This window comes from Chlorocebus sabaeus, chromosome 21 (assembly GCF_047675955.1).
Source record: "Chlorocebus sabaeus isolate Y175 chromosome 21, mChlSab1.0.hap1, whole genome shotgun sequence".
Lineage (NCBI taxonomy): Eukaryota > Metazoa > Chordata > Mammalia > Primates > Cercopithecidae > Chlorocebus > Chlorocebus sabaeus.
In genome coordinates this window covers 22,977,831-22,997,300 of record NC_132924.1, presented here as the reverse complement: position 1 = coordinate 22,997,300, position 19,470 = coordinate 22,977,831, and the positions used below count along the sequence as shown (strand labels likewise).

Below are 19,470 nucleotides of genomic sequence, written 5' to 3'. Positions count from 1 at the left end.
TTATATTATAGTAATATAATAGATTGGTAACTTTTTTCCATCACAATTCAATTGTGGGTCAAAATTCAAGTGCCTGATCTACAATTAATCCCTGACCTTCTTGAATTCACAACATTTGCTGCATTTTGGTAATTACAGAACATTGTTTGTGGTGAAACCTCCAACTGGAATATTAACCTTGAAGAATTCACTCCAGTATCCTCCTCATACCAATACTGAAAGGTGATTCACTCACTGGTCAATCAAAAGGGCAAAAGGAGGAGACTGCCGTGCTCACCACATGCTGCAGCTCTGGTCTGTCTTCCAATTCTTCCACGACCTTTTTAATCTAGATAAAAAAGAAAAGTTTCAAGGTAGGGTTATGAGGATAGAAAGACAGCTGCAAAATTTTCTGATAAACTCTCTTCTTCACAGTTATAGGAGTCCCAGATGTTCATCTGGTAACACATATAAAAACAAAGGACACTCACTGAAATTTTATCTTCATTGTCCAAAAGCATGTCAACAGCTTTCTGAAACATATAAAAAAAGCCACAGTCAATGAAATCTGTTATTTAAGAAGAGAAGACTAAACACAATGCAGTGTAGTTACCACCGTTGACAGGTGGAGGGCTTATTTTGTATACTTAAAGAGGCCCTTAGCTTTACAATGGCCCTTATGGAAAATGATATTTGTGAAGAAATGCATTTTCAAATGCATCTCAATCTGAACTCTTTGTGTTTTGCATACTACTAAAATGGTGCTTTGCTATAATTTACCAAATACAAAACATCTTGACTGCCCATATCCTAGCCCCCCACCCTCAATGTCTCGGATACTTTCACACCTTCTCATGAGACTCTCAGTAGTTATGGAGAGCATCTCTTTACCAGTATATCAAGAAAATGAGTTTTTCTTCTGGCTACTTGAACCTTGACCTAGTCTCCCTATAAGACACCACAGACAGAGGGAGCTGGCTTTATGAGGAGAAGGGAATATAAGAGCCAGAAAGAGAATGAGATACTTGAAGTTTCATAATGACATAAAGCTTTCGAACGTTCAGAATTTACTTTAGCCATTTTTATCATTCGGGAAACACAAATTAGACAGTTTATATCAAGAGGAAGAGGGAAAACAGCACACTAGACTGAGCCTCACACAGAACACCTGGGCCTTGTTCCAGACTCTGCTGCTACTTAGTTGTCTGCTCCAAATGTTACTTTTGTTCTCTGAAATACGAGGGTGTTGGAGTGGATTACCCCTAAGGTCTCCTCTAACCAGAAGACTGATTCCTTACATCTGGATCACATTCTCGAATAGCAATTAGTTTCAGCTCATTCATCTTTTTTCCACAGCTACATATGCAAAACAAGGCTCTGGAGAACAATGGAGGGGGGAGCATGAGGGGAGACTAGATATGAGGAAAATGCAATTAATTTTTACATAAGCATCTCATCCTCTGCTAGACAAGCAGAGCCTCTCTACCTGAACTTCCTTGGAGCTACATAATTCTTTGCAAATCTGTAGTCCCTAAAGACTTGACTCAGTATTTTAAAAAGGGCTAAAACATCTTTGAGAAAAAAAGGTAGATCTAGCTTCTATCTAAATTACATTGGTGGAGATTAATACAGCACACAATATCTCTAAATACAGTACAATATAATTGAAAAATGCATTAATCCTTTTGGAGCCTTTAGGGTTCTACTTTTAGGTTTATCTAAAATTTCAATTTTTTGAATAAGAACATCGTTTATAAACCTCATTATTTCTGTCATGAGCAATTGTAATTAGATTTTTTTTTTTGAGACGGAGTCTTGCTCTGTCGCCCAGACTGGAGTGCAGTAGCGCAATCTCGGCTCACTGCAAGCTCCACCTTCTGGGTTCACATCATTCTCCTGCCTCAGCCTCCCAAGTAGCTGAGGCTATACGTGCCCACCACCATGCCCAGCTAATTTTTTGTATTTTTAATAGAGACGGGGTTTCACTGTGTTAGCCAGAATGGTCTGGATCTCCTGGCCTCGTGATCCGCCCGCCTCAGTCTCCCAAAGTGCTGGGATTACAGGTGTGAGCCACCACGCCTGACTGTAATTAGATTTCTTTTACACACACACACACACACACACACACACACACACACACACACACAGAGCTTGCATCACTTTCCAAGAGACAATGTGCACTGTGGCTGGGTCCACTCATTAGATTGCTTAAATTTGTTATTAGGTTATTCAAATTTGTCACACAATAAAATAACATATTCCACATGTCCTGGACATGAGCATCAACTCAAACCAGGGGAAATCCCACATAGTGGATACGTGAACACCAAGAAATAAAATAGTAATAAGTGGGTCAAGACAGAAGTTCACTTAATTTTAAAATTTTTAAATTCTGGAACACAGGTTAGGAGGGAGAAACCAGTCAAAGTATATACCTGGTTTGTTTCTATCACTTATACGAATTGTTTTAGCAAGAAATTACTTTATATGCACACACACACAACTTTAAAAGTTCTCTATCAAATTTGAATTGCTTTCACAGAATAACCACATTAAGAAAAGGATTCCTGAATGCCAAACAACTAAAATAACAACATCTAGTGAGGGTCAGAGAGTTCTAAAGATTGTCAGCCTATAGCCAAATTATGTGATTCATTCACCAATCCAGCATTTGGATAGATATCTAAGTATTAAATACTTGAAATAGTAAAAATAATTGAGAGTACTAAAATAAAAAGCACATTACCTCTGAATCAAAATCCATTAATAAAACGATTTTATCCTTGATAGAACTGAAAAGATTATGCTTGTGGATCAACTGAAAAACGTCTTTATGTCTTAATGTTAAGTATATCTCCAGAGCATTGCCATAGTTCTTGTCATAGGTGTACCTGGTAATACAAATTTTTTACATTAATATTCATCAAGAGCTCTAATTAAAACACACACAGAGAGATCATAGTTCACATTATTAAAAATGGAAACACTCCTTTAGAGAGAAAAGTTAACTTTATTTAAAAAAAATTTCTTGGGATTTAACTATACATGACCAATAATGTTTCTTTCTCAGAACTTTGCTTCTCTTGTTGCCAAAATTTCAGAAAATTCACAATATTCAAGTAATAAAAATGGTCTTTATTGGGGGTCTCAGCCTCAAAAGATTTACAAACATCCATACAGCAAAGAAACTAGGATCCAGGATGAAGTTCTCATTTTGGTAACAGAAACATGCGTTCCAATTCTTACAAGCAGTATTCAGCTGACAAATGGCTAATATTCCAAAAGCTGATTTTAAAGGGGCTGTGTCTAACTGAAATGTGTTTTTCCACTGAAACAATGTTTTTCACATTAAGTCCCTAAGCCAGCTCTTGAGAGCTCACTGCACTGAAGCTGTACTGTTGGTCCATTACGAACAGTACTGCAGACTCTAAAGGGCATCTAACAGGACATTTCCAAGAGAAAATGATCAGCATTTCAACTCAGAATGCCATAAACACAACCTCCTCTGTGGAAAATCCAATACAGTCCAGAGTTCTAGGTCATTTTGGTATACCTTTCTTGGTTTTGGGCAAAAGAAGAAAAAAGAAGAGAGAGGAGTGGTCTGAGGTGTAGGGGGCACTGAGGAGAGGTGGATGCAGGGATGGTCGTCTTGGCTAGACCTGCAGTATACTTCTTGTTTCCCTAGATCGAAGGTACTTGAGAGCATATCTTATCTATGTATCATACGCACCTCGCACAAAGTCTGCATGACTGAATGTGCCCAACAAATATGAAAAATATTAACCAAGCTGCCATTTTCTGAGCCCTGACTCAGGGTCAGGGCAGTGCACTTAGTCCTCTATTATGACATCTCTTTTAAAGCTTAAAATTATCCCATAAGGAATTGACATTTGAGAAATTAAATTAACTGACTTGAAGACCCTAGAAGAGCAAAATCCAGAGCTTCGCTCATTGGGAAACTGTTATGCTTGAGTGATGCAAGTTTTAACTTGGCACCCTTTTGTTTCCTAACCACTGCCTCTCCCAAGCGCTGCACGTTAGGGTTTCTCTTCTCTGGGAACTAGATTACACTGCAATTGTACAGTTTCACATATGTCCTTCTCTCCTACTCATTTGAGGTTTATGAAGGTTTTTACTAAGAGGGAATGTAGGAAATGGTATAAAATGCATCCTCTCTACTTATGTGCTAAATCTAAAGTACGAAAAACTTTTCAACATAGACTGATATGGAAAAAGAAACACTTAAGTATACTCACAATTCTGCCAGGGTTTTAAGTAAAGTCTTGTTCTGACTATCTTTCTTCAGATGATCCTGCACTGCTTGAACTATGACTGAATTGTTATACAGATCTCCAGGCCATTCTCGGATCAATGTGGCAAAACCCTAACCGAAGGTGAAAAACAGAAAAAGAACACTCATTCAACAGAATACTAGTTGTGATATTATGAAATATACATTTGGTCCCTCCTTCTGTTTCCTGGCATATAACTCTTAAAATCCTTGGAGTCTCCAAAATGATGTGTCTTCTTCTATGCTAATGAGCTGACTGGTGGCTGGCAGCCCCTAGGTAACTCCAGGGTGGGGTTGGTCACAGAACAGACCAAGGCAGGATTAGAGGGTTGGAACTTTTCAGCCCTACCCTCACCCCTGCCCCACAACCTCCAAGGAGGGGAGAGGGGCTAAAGGTTATGCCGATCACCGATGGCCAATGATTTAAATCAATCATGTCTAAGTAATGAAGCTTCCGTTAAAACTCAAAAGGAGTGGCTTTGGAGAGCTCCCAAGAGCTCAACACCTGCAGGTTCCTGGAGGATGGGCACCCAAAGAGGGCCTGGAAGCTTCACACCTCTTCCCACACACCTTGCCCAATGCATCTAATCCATTTGGCTGTTCATCTGTATCCTTTGCAATATTCTTTATAATAAACCAGTAAATATAAGTAAAATGTTTCCCTGAGTTCTGTGAGCTGCTCTAGCAAATGAGTCAAATCTAAGGAGGTGGTAGTGGGAATACCAGTTTATAGCTGATCAGTCAGAAGTACAGGTAACAGCCTATAACTTGTGATTGGTGCATCTGAAGTGGGGGCAATCTTATGGGCCTGAGCACTCAGCCTGCAGGATCTGATGCTATCTTCATGTCGATAGTGTCAGAATTGAATTGAATTAGAGGACACCCAGCTGGTGTCCACAGCAGAACTAATTGCTTTCTTAGTCTGTAGCAGAAAAATCCACACATTTGGTCACAGAAGTGTTGTGTTGTGAGAGTATAGCATGAGAAACTGAGTTTGGTTTCTCCTAAATTCTCAAAACAAACCAAACAATTTAAACCATCCCTAAAAGTATTCACTTTTAGTCACATAACAGCCCAAACAATTATATGATTAAAGGTTTCTTCAATAAACATTTCATCAATTTTCAGACTATGGGTTTGGGTGTAGTGAAGAGTTACAGGGAATATTATTGTACGATAAATCTCCATTTAGCATTCCTGGGAGGCAGGTTGTGCCATCTACTTCGGTCCTTAGTTTTACGGAATGTACAACTAAGAAAGTTATCCTATTCCTTCTATAAAGTCTCACTGCATGGACAAGAGTTTAGGTTGGACTTGCTCTATCCCCATTCTGGACTAACTGTAACATTTGGATGACAGCTTTAACATCTTACAGATATCACCCAAGTCAGCTACGTTCCCCACCACCAAAAGTCCTCTAATGCACTTAGGCCTGGGCTGCTGGGTGCGACTGGTTATGCAGTTGTGCACTGTATAGCCAGCACAACTGTACGAGGCAGCCTGCTTGGGACAGGGCTGCTCCCACAATGAAACTGTCCAGCACTCTATACCTTTAACAAGTCGCCATCTTGGTCCTCCTTCCACTCTGGCTTCTAATGCCAGTTTTATGTTGGAATTTGGGACTTTGGCTCAAGTCTTATCCCCTGGCTCTTATTCTGGCTATCTCTAGATCTCAAATTTTGTGGTTCCTTGATTTGATCCTGTTTCCCTCCCAGAGCTGATTCTGGGCCAGTATCTTGCTCAGTCTCTACTCCCTGATTCCTGACTTTAGCCCTCATGTTTTATAACTCAAAATATGGTGGAGCAGTTTACTTACTGATCCCTGACAACGTTTAGAACAAAAACATATCCGTAACACAGTAAAGAGAATGTAAAATGTCCACGTTATTAAATGTGAAAGGAAAATAAATTCTCAGGACCCCCAACTCACTAGGCCAAAGGGAAAGTTAAGGGAACTGAGTCATGCAAAAACTGCCTTCCTTTTGTTCCCAGAGAGCTGTCATTTCACATGCTTCTTTTAATTTCATGTCAAAGGTAGATCTACTGAGCAAGAGATGAATGCATAGTTGACTTTTTCCCCACTTCTCTCTTTACATGTAAAACGTAGATTCCCTGAGCGAATCAGAGCATCACTGGAATGTGACCACGTGCCTCACTGACTACTCTCCCCCTATTTATTTATTTATTTTTAAAATTTTCTCCTTCTCTTCCGGCTTGCTCTTTCCCCTTTACATTTTGAAGTCCTCAACACTCTCTCTGCAAAAAGCACAGGACACAGACCCCGTTTCTTTTCCCCAAGTATGTGCCTAACCTTGGCAAAATAAACCTTTAAATCAATTGAGATCTGCCTCAGTCCCTTTTTGGTTTATATAAAAAAAGGTACATTATTACTATTAAATAACTCCATTAATACTTTAATGAACTACTGTGAATTTGTTTAAATAATATTTAGAAATGAAAAGAGTGTGATAGAAGTTGCTTCTGTAATGCATCAGAATTTGGTAAGAAAATTGCAGAAGAATCAGTAATACAATTTTCATTAAAGTTCTACCCAATTTCTACCAAAGTAATCCCTGGAAGGATGGCAAGAGACCAGAACAAAAGACCACATATTTTCCATTTAGATTGCAACCTTCTTATATATTAACATGATTGAAATTTTACTTCAGAAATTTGGGGAATGGATTCAATCAGAACATTAAAATGTTTGTAGAACCAAAATAATATTTCTTGATCTGAAATCAAGATTCTTGTTTCTTGTTTTTTCAAGAAATCTTGTTTCTTTTCTTCCTTCCCTTTGTTTCCCTTTCCTTATCCTTCCTTCCTTCCCTTCTTTCCTTCCTTTTCTTTCTTTCTCTCTCCCTCTTTCTTTGTCTTTCTCTCTCTCTTCCTTTCTCTTTTTTTTTTTTTTTTTTTTTTGAGGTGGAGTTTTGCTCTGTCACCCAGGTTAGAGTGCAGTGGTGCGATCTTGGCTCACTGCAACCTCCGCCTTCTGGGCTCAAGTGATTCTCCTGCTTCAGTCTCCCAAGTAGCTGGGACTACAGGTGCATGCCACCATGCCTAGCTAATTTTTGTATTTCTCTTTTAGTAGAGACAGGGTTTCACCATGTTGGCCAGGATGGTCTCCATCTCCTGACCTTGTGATCCACCCGCCTCAGCCTCCCACAGCCTCCCAAAGTGCTGGGATTACATGTGTGAGCCACCACACCTGGCCTCTTTCTTTTTGTGAGAAAGGGTCTCACTCTGTCACTCAAGCTGGAGTGCAGTAGCATGATCACAGCTCACTGCAGCCTCATCCTCTGGGCTCAAGTGATCCTCCCACCTCAGCCTCCTGAATAGCTGAGAATACAGGTATATGTCACGGCACTCACCTAATTTTTAGTTTTTTGTAGAGACAGGTCTCACTATGTTACCCAGGCTGGTCTTGAACTCCTGGGCTCAAGCCATCCTCCCACCTTGGCCTCTCAAAGTGCTGGGATTACAGATGTAAGCCACTGTGACAGCCCTGTTTTCTTAAGACTACATAAGATAAAATAGTCTGAAAAGATTTCTACCCCAATACCAGCAGCTCACAGTAGCCTCTAGACCATTCATAACAATGCTCAGGGAAAGAAGAAAGTTTGGCCCCATTTTTTTCTTTTCACTATCATGCAAGGGCCTCATGGTGCTGCCAACTTCAAACACAAAATAAGACAAAATGACCAAACATCTTGTGTGGTAAAAGCATGATGACCCCACCATAAACTGAAATAAACATCTATCATATTTCATGTCAGGCATCTCTCTGTTTAACTGGCTTTGTGTACCCTTGAATAAATGTGCTACCCAAGAAATATTTATAAAATCTATCCTGTGGCCAATATTATTAATTAGAGGACACAGGTACTAGGGACCTGTTATGACTGAATGAGCAAAGTTATAGAAAACCTCAGCGCCTATTATAATAAGTAAAAGTCTAGAAAGTACTCATGAAACGAAATGCCATAGAAATCATCCCCTTTTAAACATACTTATACATTTGTAGTTACATTAAACAAAGCTTAACTGTTTAATATAACTCTGCTGGGTTGTAAATTAATAGGCAAAGCTACAGGCATATGACTAGAAACCCCATAAAAAGAAGTCATGAAGCACCTTTACCTCCAACACTACTTCAGATCTTTTTAGGGAGAAAAAAAAAAAAATTGACAAGTCAATATTCCAGAGAAGTACAGTTTGTTTTTTGTAATCTGACCTTCAGTGCTCTGCTCAGCAACACAAAATTTCTCTCCACATAATATGTGATCAAAAGCGTTGTTAGGGAACACAGCTATTTGAATGATTATGTGACAATTTAATTCAAAATTAAATATTAAGCTGAGAATAAGGGAAGGTAAAATATGAATTATATAAGAGCTTATGAAAATAAAAACAAATTATTTACAACCTCCTCAACAGTACTGACCAGACAGACATCCTAAAACATTCATGAGAAAACATCTACAATCTCTAAGGTTAAGTCATGCTTGTTTCTTTCCATCTCAGTAAAAAGTGTTCTAGATATGAAATCAACAGGATAACCTTGATGATACAGGATTTTTTAAAGTTTCATGAAAAAGTAAGAGTTCAATCATGTGCAAGAACTGTAACAGAATCATAAAAACAATACATTTTTTTAAATGCTTAAATTACATCACTTTAAAAATAGGCAAATTATAATATACTTTAGCATTTGTAAAGAAAGTTTGTACTCTTCTCCATCATTTTCACAGAACGCTCATAATTCTCTTTCTTCTGGGATGATATCAAAGATGGAACAGCAGCTGCTATTGTATTTATGAAATCCACAAAATAGTACTTAGCTTTTTCTTTAGTTCTAGAAAGAAGGTAACTTTAAGGAATTCCTTAAAATGCACAAGGACTAAGTGTTTTCACTGTCTACATAAATGTGAGTTATCACCGGAGTTTCTCTAGCTCAGTTTCACCTGCCACATGCAAACTACAAATCTGTTCCCTTTACAGACATTGTTCCATTATATTCCTTTCTAGATTTCCTAACATTTCCCATTGAGAACAAGTAAATATGACCATATCACAATACCATACCTCATAATCACTCTCCAAAAATTCATGTAAGATCATTTCATAGATAAGTGGTTTCAGAACTGGATCGCCTCTTGGCAAATAAGGACTAATAGCCTAGGTAAGGAAAAGGAAAAAAAATCCTTTAAAAAATGGCAAAACAAAACTGCATTCCAATTATGCAGAAAACATAAAGTATATTTTTACTTTAAAAATGTGAGGCAATACAGTACTCTGAAAAAAATGTTCTGAGGAGGATTTAAATGAACACTACTTTCTAACAACAAATTATAATATATTTTCAAAAGTATACATGTATGAATGAACTTAAAAGTTGCCTCGGTTAATCTTTATCTCTCTGTTCTTCCTGATGAGTTAATAGAAATCTAAATAATAGGAGGGATAAAGTCACAGAGATGAAAAAAGCCAACTTCTTAAGTAGTTGAGGAGTATAGGTAATCTATTCATCTTTCTTTCCTTCAACTGGAGTTTATCAACCTTTACCAATGCATAATCATCTTTTGAAATTAGGAAAAATACATCTTGTGTTCTTCAGATATTTTCAGTGCTGTTTTAAAAGTCCATTTCCAAACACTGTCACTATAATGCCCTATGATCCAATCATCATGCGTTATACTGGGGACAGACAGAGAGGGTCACGATCCCCAAGGAGCTCACAAGTCCTAGCAGAAAGATATGCAGACAATTAAACAGACAATAACTGTATTGTGTGGTAAGTGTTACAAGAGAAGGGTTGGCATAGTGCTGCAGCAGCAGAGGAGAACCTTGCCTACTAAAGCCCCGGGTTTCTCAGGAAAAAATAAGAGAGGGGCAGGACATCTGGCAGGGGGAATAGCATGAGCAAAGGCGCAGAGCCATGAACATGCATCTGTGTGCAGGGAGGTCAGAGGGGCCCAGAGATGCGACATGGCATCACTGAAGGGAGATGAGGCTGGAGAGGAAGGGGAGGTGGGATCATGAGAGGAATTCCGATTTTATTCTATAGGCAGGAGGGAAGCAACACGTATTTGGGAAGTGAGAGTCAAGACTTATTTTTTATGCAGATAACTCTGGGCTACGGCGCCCACAGATCTGTCAGAAGGCATTTGCAATGGCTCACACAAGAGTGAAGGCAATGATACCACAGGGGAAGAGAAGAGACACGACTGGTATTGACATGATAAAACTGACAAGAAGTGGAGATTAAACAGAATGAGGAGGGGTATAATAAGTTCTAATCAAGAACAGTGGCTTTGCGCCCTGGGGAATGGGTATATTGTGTATCATAAACAGATTAAATGGAAAAGGACTGAATTTGGGAAGGAAATGGATTTATATTAACTTGAATTATCATTATCAGCAGTATATACAAGGTGAAATGCCCATGACATGATATTCAAAAAAGAGGTCCAAGTTACACAGCCATTGAAGTAAACAGGGAGGCAGGACTGGATAAAGTCCTCCAGAATAGCCCAATAAATCCAATGAGAAGTGTAACATTTACAGGGCAGACAGAGGAGGAGTCACACGGTTGACAAGCTGAATAACTGGGAATTTTTAAAGCATATTTGTAACTCCAAGAGAGCATTCAAAAGGTCCACAAATACTGAACATGTTTTAAATGTTTAAAACAAACATAGGAATACTTTATTGATTAATTAGGATGTTGTACACCAAGTTGAAAGATTTAAAAAAAGAAACATCAAAATTATTCATTAGAGCTAGGTGGTCAATTTTTTCCATCTTTCAGCATGTAAAATATTATTTGAAAAATACATTAATTATTCAGTAAATCTAAAAAAAGTCTTATGCTTTATAACCTACTGGATGAGATTCCACCTATTTCAAAAGTCATTAAAAAGAGCATGAAAACTTCGTCTAAACACAGAACTGGAAAGAGATAAGTGAACACATTGTATATGTAACATAATCTTATACATATGTATATTTTTTACACCAGGCTTATATTTTGAAACTGATCTCTAAAAGTTTGATTTTTCTTTCCATCTGAGATAATAATCACTTCCCAATAAAGAGCTGAGTACTATTATCTTTGTTTCCATCGCAATATTAATATACTACTTGCAGAAACTGAGAGTTAAAAATAAGGCTTTGCTTACCTTAAGTTGTCCAATTTCTTTAAATTTATAAACTTCATATTCCCAGAGTGCTGCATTTTTCCCAAGAATTTTCTGGCATTTGCTGGCAGTAAAAACATCCCAGGGAGAAAGAAAGCAAAAAACAAAAACAGAGACAGAATAAATGGACATTTTCCCCAGAGGTTTAGAGAACTCTCTCTTCTCAGAGTTTTGATGAATTTCTATCTCAAGTACCAATGAACATAAAGGTATTACTGTTACTCATTTGGTTGCACACATAAGTTAACACAACTTATAAAAGTTAATATAAAAAGCTTATAAATAAAGATGAATCATTTGCAGAAGACTACAACTAGGGGCTTTCCCAACTATCTGCCTGTTCTAAGTTTCCCGTTTATCCAGATGAGCACTGCTGGTTTCGGGGGACCTTTCTTGCCTTGAAGAAAACTCATCATACCCCAAAGTGCCAGATCCTTTCTGAATGGCTTTAAATTATGCACTACAAAATCAGACTTCAGAAAATTAGAATCCTATCCTACTATATAACCTGGAGGACTGATTATGTATGAATGAAACCTTACTTTACATATCAAAGAAACAATTTTCTTAAATAACCTCAGGGGACCAGAAGCAGGTTTGAGGCCACTCTTGCAGGGCTGCCATGCAGTCACACAGCGGGCACTGCCCAGTTCCAGTGGGAACCACTCACACAGACTTGCACACCACTGCATAACGTTTACATGTTCTGCCCATCACAGACCTCTGCAACCCAGGATGCTGTGGTCTGGTCACTTCTATTTAATTGTCATCCTCTGGTTGGGAAAATTTTCTTTGAATCATAAACTGAGGCACTTTGCTCTGGACTATCTTCCAAGGATGCTTACAAAGCAAACAGCTCTAGAAATGAGAGGATACAAATAGTGTCTCCCTCCAGAGGAAAGGGGAGGTTTCTTACTGCCCAGTACAATCAAGGTAAAATGATGCCTTCTGGGACAAAGGGCAGGCAGGGAGATAGGCTTTGGCTGTGTCCCCACCAAAATCTCATCTTGAAACGTAGTTAGCATTAATCCCCACATGTCATGGGAGGGACCACGTGGAGAAAACTGAATCATGGGGACAGTTTCCCCTATTGTGTTTTCATGATAGTGAGTTAGTTCTCCCGAGTTCTGATGGCTTCCCCCTTCACTGGGCTCTCGTTCTTCTCCTCCCTGCCTGCCTTGTGAAGGACACGTTTGCTTCCCCTTCTGCCATGATTGTAAGTTTTCTGAGGCCTCCCTAGCCATGCTGAACTGTGAGTCAATTAAACCTCTTTCCTTTATAAATTACCCAGTATCGAGTATGTATTTACTAACAGCGTGAGAATGTACTAATACATGGGGTTCCTGGTCACTAGAAAAGATTCAGATATCCTAAGCTCAGGGGTCCTCTCCAGTATCACAGCCCACTGTACGGGCAGGATCTGCATGTCCACCCTCTGTTGCATTGTGGGAACTGAGGCTTGGGGACTGCGGCAAATGTTGATACTCTGGTTGACTGCTATTGTTGTTGTAGTACCTTGGCTAGTACCATTGCTCAGAGAGTCCTTTAGATCTGCCCCGGGAGTCTCTTGTTTTCTGCCAGCAACCAGGGAAATGACAAGCTAACTTGTTAGACACAAATAGGTAAAATCTGAGACCCTTCATGGTTCTTGATACCTTTCTCATTAAATAATGAGAAAAACAATTCTCCTCTGGTAAAAATGAAATAGTTGGGAAAATAATATACCTGAAATCATTAATATTCAAAAATAATATTAAAAATTTACCTTGTTAGAAAGATGTACAAAAATAAAATGTCAACTCCAAAGAATGGCTTATTTGTATTGTTAGCAATGCTCAATTCTATTTATATTAACAAATAATTGAAAATGTCATCATTACCGCGCTGCTATGTCATAGTCTCCTCTCTCCACCAGGTGATTTATATATGCCAAGCCAATATCCTAGGGAAAGTCAAATGAAGAAATATCAAAATTTAACTGGAATAACTAAAAAGTTGAGTCTCAGTTTCTGCACATGACACAGCATTAGGATCCTATTGGCACTACTGACTATAACCTGCTTATACTCTTATCTTGCTTTATGTAATTATGCTTGCTTCTTAAGCATATTCATATTTAAATGTATTTGTATTTTCATATATTTTAGAATTCACAGGTCAGGTCATTAAAAAAAGTAAATAATATTAGTATTTTAAAGGCTCCTAATCTGCCCCCTTTAAGAGATTTTTTCATAAAGGTGGTATTCGGTATTAGAAACATGATCCAACAGTTCCACATTGTCAATGGATATAAAATTCTGTTTCCTGTGCCTTCATCTGCAGAATGCAAGCTACCTGCTTCTTCTACCCCAAGTCTGAAAAGATGTTATAAGAAAAATGAAATAATGACTATCATATTAAAGGGCAATAGGAAATATTAAAGTTGATATTAAAGTAAAACTGAACTCAGAAAAACGTGTGATTCAAATCCATCCGTTTACAGGAGAAGAAACTGGGCTGAAAGCAGGGAAGTGACTGGCTTCAGAGTATTCATGTTTATTCGCTTATTCTACCTTGGCTCTGAAAGAATTTGGGGTGGCCAACATCACCAGAGGCATGGGAGGACAGTTCTTGCTTGATCTCCCTATGACTCATCTTCTTATATACTATTTGCACCTAAAAGTATTTCACCAGAAGCTTAAACTCTCTATATATAACAAAAGTTGGATTTTAATTTCTACTTTACATACAAAAAGGTACATGTGAAACACCTTCTTGTATGGCAAAAAAAAGTGGCAGCAGCCCATTCCTTCTCTGCATGTCTGGTATGAAATTACATCATGCTAAGAGAAAAAAAATCTATTCATAACTAATGTATAGGATATGTCCATTTCAAGAGTGAAGGAAAATACCCATCATTTTTAGTTTATTAAATTTTTACTTTAATAACTACTATATCAGAAATCATATAGTACTTTAATAACTACTATAAATAACTCTCATATATAGTGAAGAAAGAGTGTCTAACTTCCTTATTTTTCTGGAAACAGATCACACATAACAATTCTATACAGGATCTTTCCATCAAGGTTCAGAGAAAGAACGTCTCCTTTTCAGAATCAATCCTCGTGTCCATGTTTCTCCACTGTGGAGCTTATCCTGCACTCCTCCTCCTCCTTTTACATCAACCTTTTATGTCAACTCTATTTTACCTCTTTTCTCTCAGCATAAGCATGTTTAATTGCCTCTCTTACACAAAATACCCAAAAACTACCATCATCCCACAATGCCATAGCCCCCAGCTACAGCCTTCACCCTCTTCCCCTTCTCAGCTAACCTGATAGTCTATCGTTATAATCTCTTATTCACTTTTCATTCCCTATAACATGTTGAGAATAAATAATACATATACAGAAAATTCACTACTTTCATATTACCAAATCCAGTGTATAACTGACCAGCTAACTTCGTCTTAACCCTCTGACCTGCTTACCTCCACTACTCAAGTCTTTAACTCTCTTTACCCTGGAGTTCTCTCCTCTCTCAGCTCCCATGAAATGACCTTGCTCTGGCTCTTCCAAATCTACTATGTATGCATCATCCCTTGAATGACGGCATTCCTGATGGTTCCATTCATGGTCCTCTGTTCATAACACTCGCCCCGTGTGGGCTGATCCAAGCTCGTGTAACACTTGTTTGCTGATAATTCTCCCAAATCTATTTCTGAGTCCAAATTTCTTTCCTGGGCTCCACTATGATGTCCCACAGACGCCTAAAACTAACGTGTTTAAAACAGGACTCATCAATTCTCCCAATCCTGCTCCTCCTTCCACAGGGTATCGCTATCAATCAGTGAACAGCAGAACCAAACCAGAGTCCCAAGCCCAAAGCCTGGGAGTCAGTCTTGATATTTATTCCTATTCTTCCATCCACACAGCATCAGTCACCATATCCCAAAGATTCAAATTTACTGTATCTTCCATCTATCTTCACCTCTCCAATCCTCCTGATTGTGTGTAAGTCTCATCACTTTCCACCGGATTAGGAAGCCTTCTGATTGATCTCCATCCCAGCTGGCCCTCCTCTGGCCCCATCTCCATCAGAGAATCTTTCTAACGGGGAAATCTGATGTCTGAAAGCTTAAATTGACTTCTAGATGTTCCAAGAGAGAACCAAGCTCTCAATTATGAATGGCACTTCAGGATCTGGTCTTTGCTACCGTGCAGTGGTTCACGTTTGTAATCCCAGCACTTTGGGAAGCTGAGGCAGGAGGATTACCTGAGGTCGGGAGTTTGAGACCAGCCTGACCAACACGGAGAAACCCTGTATCTACTAAAAATACAAAATTAGCCAGGCGTGGTGGCGCATGCCTGTAATCCCAGCTATTCGGGAGGCTGAGGCAGGAGAATCACTTGAACCCAGGAGGCAGAGGTTGCAGTGAGCTGAGACTGCGCCACTGCACTCCAGCCTAGGCAACAAGAGTGAAATTCCATCTCAAAAATAAAATAAAATAAAAATAAAATAAAAGCCCTCAACTGCCCACATAACCAAGCAGGCTAAGCTGTTTCACATCTCTGCATCTTCGCATATATTAACTACTCTAAGGGTCGGAATGCATTCTCTTCCAATTCTAGAGAATCCTTGCTTATTCTCCACAATTTTGGCAGTTTTTTTTTTGTTTTGTTTTGTTTTGTTTGTTTGTTTTTTTTTTTAAAAGATGCTCTGGTTTTCTCTTCTCCTGTTATTCCTAAATTATTTTGCTTCTGCACTCTTTGGCAATTCAGGCTTTAGTGTGGAGTTTTACAGAGAAGTTTACAGTAGGGAAAATGTAGGCAGAAAGAATCTGTGCCGAAACCCAAATAGCCATAAAAGACTAAGCCTCCAGTTTTCACCTGTAAACAAGGGAACTAGGCTAGATGGTCTCCAAGGACCCTTCACATGTGAAGGATATGAGCTCCTCTCTGCTCTCCATCTGCACATTCACTGTCACAGTTAGCAAAGAAAGGGGCTTTCAGTCACTCTATTTTTCCTGAGTCCAAAATGTATTAAAAATGTATTTGATGTTCTAGATTAGTTTCCATAACAAAATCAACTGAGTCTGTTATTATGGAAACACTAAAGCAATGCAGTTTTATGAAACCTCTCTTTTGATAAATTTTGTGATAATGTGATTTTTACCTATGATTTAGAGAAACTTTCATACGCATAACTAGAAAGCTCTGTATTTAAAGTGTTTTTCACACATACAGTTTCCAAATTACCTAAACTTGCCTTCTAGCAAGCGTTCAAGTCTCTTGTTTACAAGCAGAAACTGATTCGATAAAATAAAATATTTTGACCTCATAGGTTAGGGAATTAGTTTAAAATAAATTCTCAAAAGATAGGAAAAACCTGTTCTTTTCAAATTATTTTCACTCACTATAACTTATTGAAAGATAAAGTTATGTTTCAAATAACAAATTGCACACTTACCAGAATCTTATGTCTTTTAATATTTTTTTGACTAATTTCAGCTGCCATCAATGCTTCCTATATTCCAAACATAAGGATGATTAAAAAAAAAAAGCAGAACAGGAGGGAGGGAAAATGGGAGAAGGTGGGAGAGAAAAGATATTGAGGTTATAAACACTACAGTTATTATGGTTTAGCATTCTGCACTACACGAATAAAGCTCCATTTTCCCATGGCTTTTGCTTGAAGCACTGGAATTCTTAATACTATGGTTGAATGAACCTCACTGAATTCAAACTCAAAAGCAGTCAACCAAAATGAAGACTTCTCCTACTTCCATTTGAATTCATTTCCTCATTAGGACACTGGAATCACATTTCAGACATAAATCAAAATACAACAAAGTCTCCTAGTCTCCATACATAAAAAGGCAGCTGTCTTCTAAATCTTTATGACACTATTGATAAAGGAGCATTCTCCCTTATGTTTCAATAAAAAAGTGAACTATATGCATATGTTTATGTATATCTAAAACTAAGTTTTTGAAAAATCTCTGATTTTAATTTTGGAAAGTTTACAAATACTACATTAACATAAATGTGTAAAACATACAATTACTTCTCTGAGAAACTACTGGATTTAAAGTAACATGGTAATAACTGGGTTATGAACTAGCTATCGATACTTGGGCTTTAAATGGTTTATAAATGAAAAAAAATTCTTTTTTCCAAATCCTTTCAGATGGTTACAAACTTAGTGCAACAAATACGTAGACTATTTATTGTTGATGCTGTTTTAAATTAGTATATAAGCCCATCTACATAACATAACTTCGTAGCTATTAAAGTTGAAAAATGGTTTTTTCTTTTTTTTTTTTAAGCAATATTGGGCATTATTTATTCAAATTAATCTAAGCCAAAACTCAATGAAGTGGACATCATCATTCTATCCAAACTGGTAGTTCAAATCATCTTAAGTGAGTATCAATGTGATAAGCACAAAATAAATGATTTCATTAAATCCAAATAGACACCTCTGAAATACTAGCTCTATTTTAATTTCCTTGAACAAAATCAAAAAATAAAACTTCCAACAGTCTAGGTCTAACTCACCTCCTCCCTCCACTCCCAACTTCTCCCCCACTTAGCAGTAAGGCCAGTTAATCCATTGTAATCTTTTGGTTCCCTAATTTCTGAAGGGGATACTGGAAAGTTATTAACTTCCTACATATTTTTGGCTTGGGATACTCCACTTTGACTACATAAAAGATTTATTACAAAAATATTTTATCCTTTCTATGCTGTAGATGAGTCAATACTTTCAAAGAAATAAAATCAAGGGTACTTCATATTTCTTCTTTTCAAGGAGCCAATCAATGTGATCATCTTGGTCCCGTTCCTTGGCCACTACAACATCTCTCGGACTCACGATGTAAAAAAGTGATTCCCCTTCAGAGTACTCTATAGGTGAGAAAAGAGAGGAACGACTTGGTGACTCAACAGCAGAAAATCTGGCAATGGTTTCAGAGGACCTGGTTAGGTTACCCAGCCCAAGAAGGAACAGAAAATGTGTCTATCTTTGTTGTGTGTTTGGCTCTGTTGGAAGGTAAGTGTGGGAGACAGGGTAAAGAATGATAGAAGCATATTTCAGTGCTTTTAAAAATATTTAAGTGTAAAAATACTTGATAAAAAAGCAAGGGAGAGAAGGAGAGGGACAGGAAGGGAGGCAATGACATACTAAAAAACTTGAAAAAAAATAAGGTGAGTTTAAAATTCTACATTTAATACATTAACACTCTGACTTCAGCTGAAAAAGTGTTAAAAATTCTCCATGTCTATTGCATATTAGAATTCATCTACTGTATATAAATTTTATTTATGGCCATTTACAGCACTGTTCTATTTTTACAGAACAATTACACCCCACAGTCGGCGATAAATGTTTCCTCCTCATCAAGGTCAAGGCCACCTAAGGCATAAATGACAGACGCCCAAGCCCTAGGGACATAATCTATCATTTCAGCATGTTGTGCACAATGCCAATCTGAGGGTTTCCTGCAGAATTCAATTATAAAACCTGCTCTGAAGGGTTTCTAAGTGTGCAGCAGAGTTTGCTCTGAGCCAAATACCTAGATTGGACACTTTCAGCTGTGAATCACAGTTGCTTTTTGCCAAGTCTAGAATATACTCTTACATTTTTCAACAGATTAGGGTCTTCATATAAGAAAGTTTAAATATATGTAGAATATTTCTTCATTTCCTTTGGCCACAATGAGAACTGAAAATATTCTCAAAAAATGACAACTGTGTTTAAAAGCAGTACAGCATTCCTACAAAGCTTAACTGTTCTATTTTAATTAATATAGTTTACAAGGGTATGATAATAGCCAAACACAGACGTCTCTGGTATGACTAAATATTAATGGTTCTCCTTGTATTTACGAGCAGTGACTAAGTGTATTCCTCCATCCACTCAACAAATATTGACCGAATACCTAGAATGTGCCAGAAGTCTTTCAGGCTCTGAGCACTCAGTTACAAGCAAGAAAGACAACCTTTCTGCCATCCCAGA

At 37.9% G+C, this 19,470-nt stretch overlaps 1 protein-coding gene across 1 annotated transcript in view; it reads right to left on the bottom strand.

Annotated features, from left to right (window-relative positions):
- The window catches only part of VPS41 (VPS41 subunit of HOPS complex), a 185,044-nt gene that overhangs the window by 29,684 nt on the left and 135,890 nt on the right, over positions 1-19,470 (bottom strand). Inside the window, exons 13-21 of the mRNA XM_007981558.3 lie at positions 18,244-18,359; positions 16,921-16,977; positions 13,350-13,411; positions 11,452-11,533; positions 9,356-9,448; positions 4,236-4,363; positions 2,726-2,870; positions 471-512; positions 278-328 (exon numbers count right to left, since the gene is read on the bottom strand). Coding sequence (XP_007979749.2) covers positions 278-328; positions 471-512; positions 2,726-2,870; positions 4,236-4,363; positions 9,356-9,448; positions 11,452-11,533; positions 13,350-13,411; positions 16,921-16,977; positions 18,244-18,359 — 776 coding nt within the window. The remainder of the gene's footprint in view (positions 1-277; positions 329-470; positions 513-2,725; positions 2,871-4,235; positions 4,364-9,355; positions 9,449-11,451; positions 11,534-13,349; positions 13,412-16,920; positions 16,978-18,243; positions 18,360-19,470) is intronic.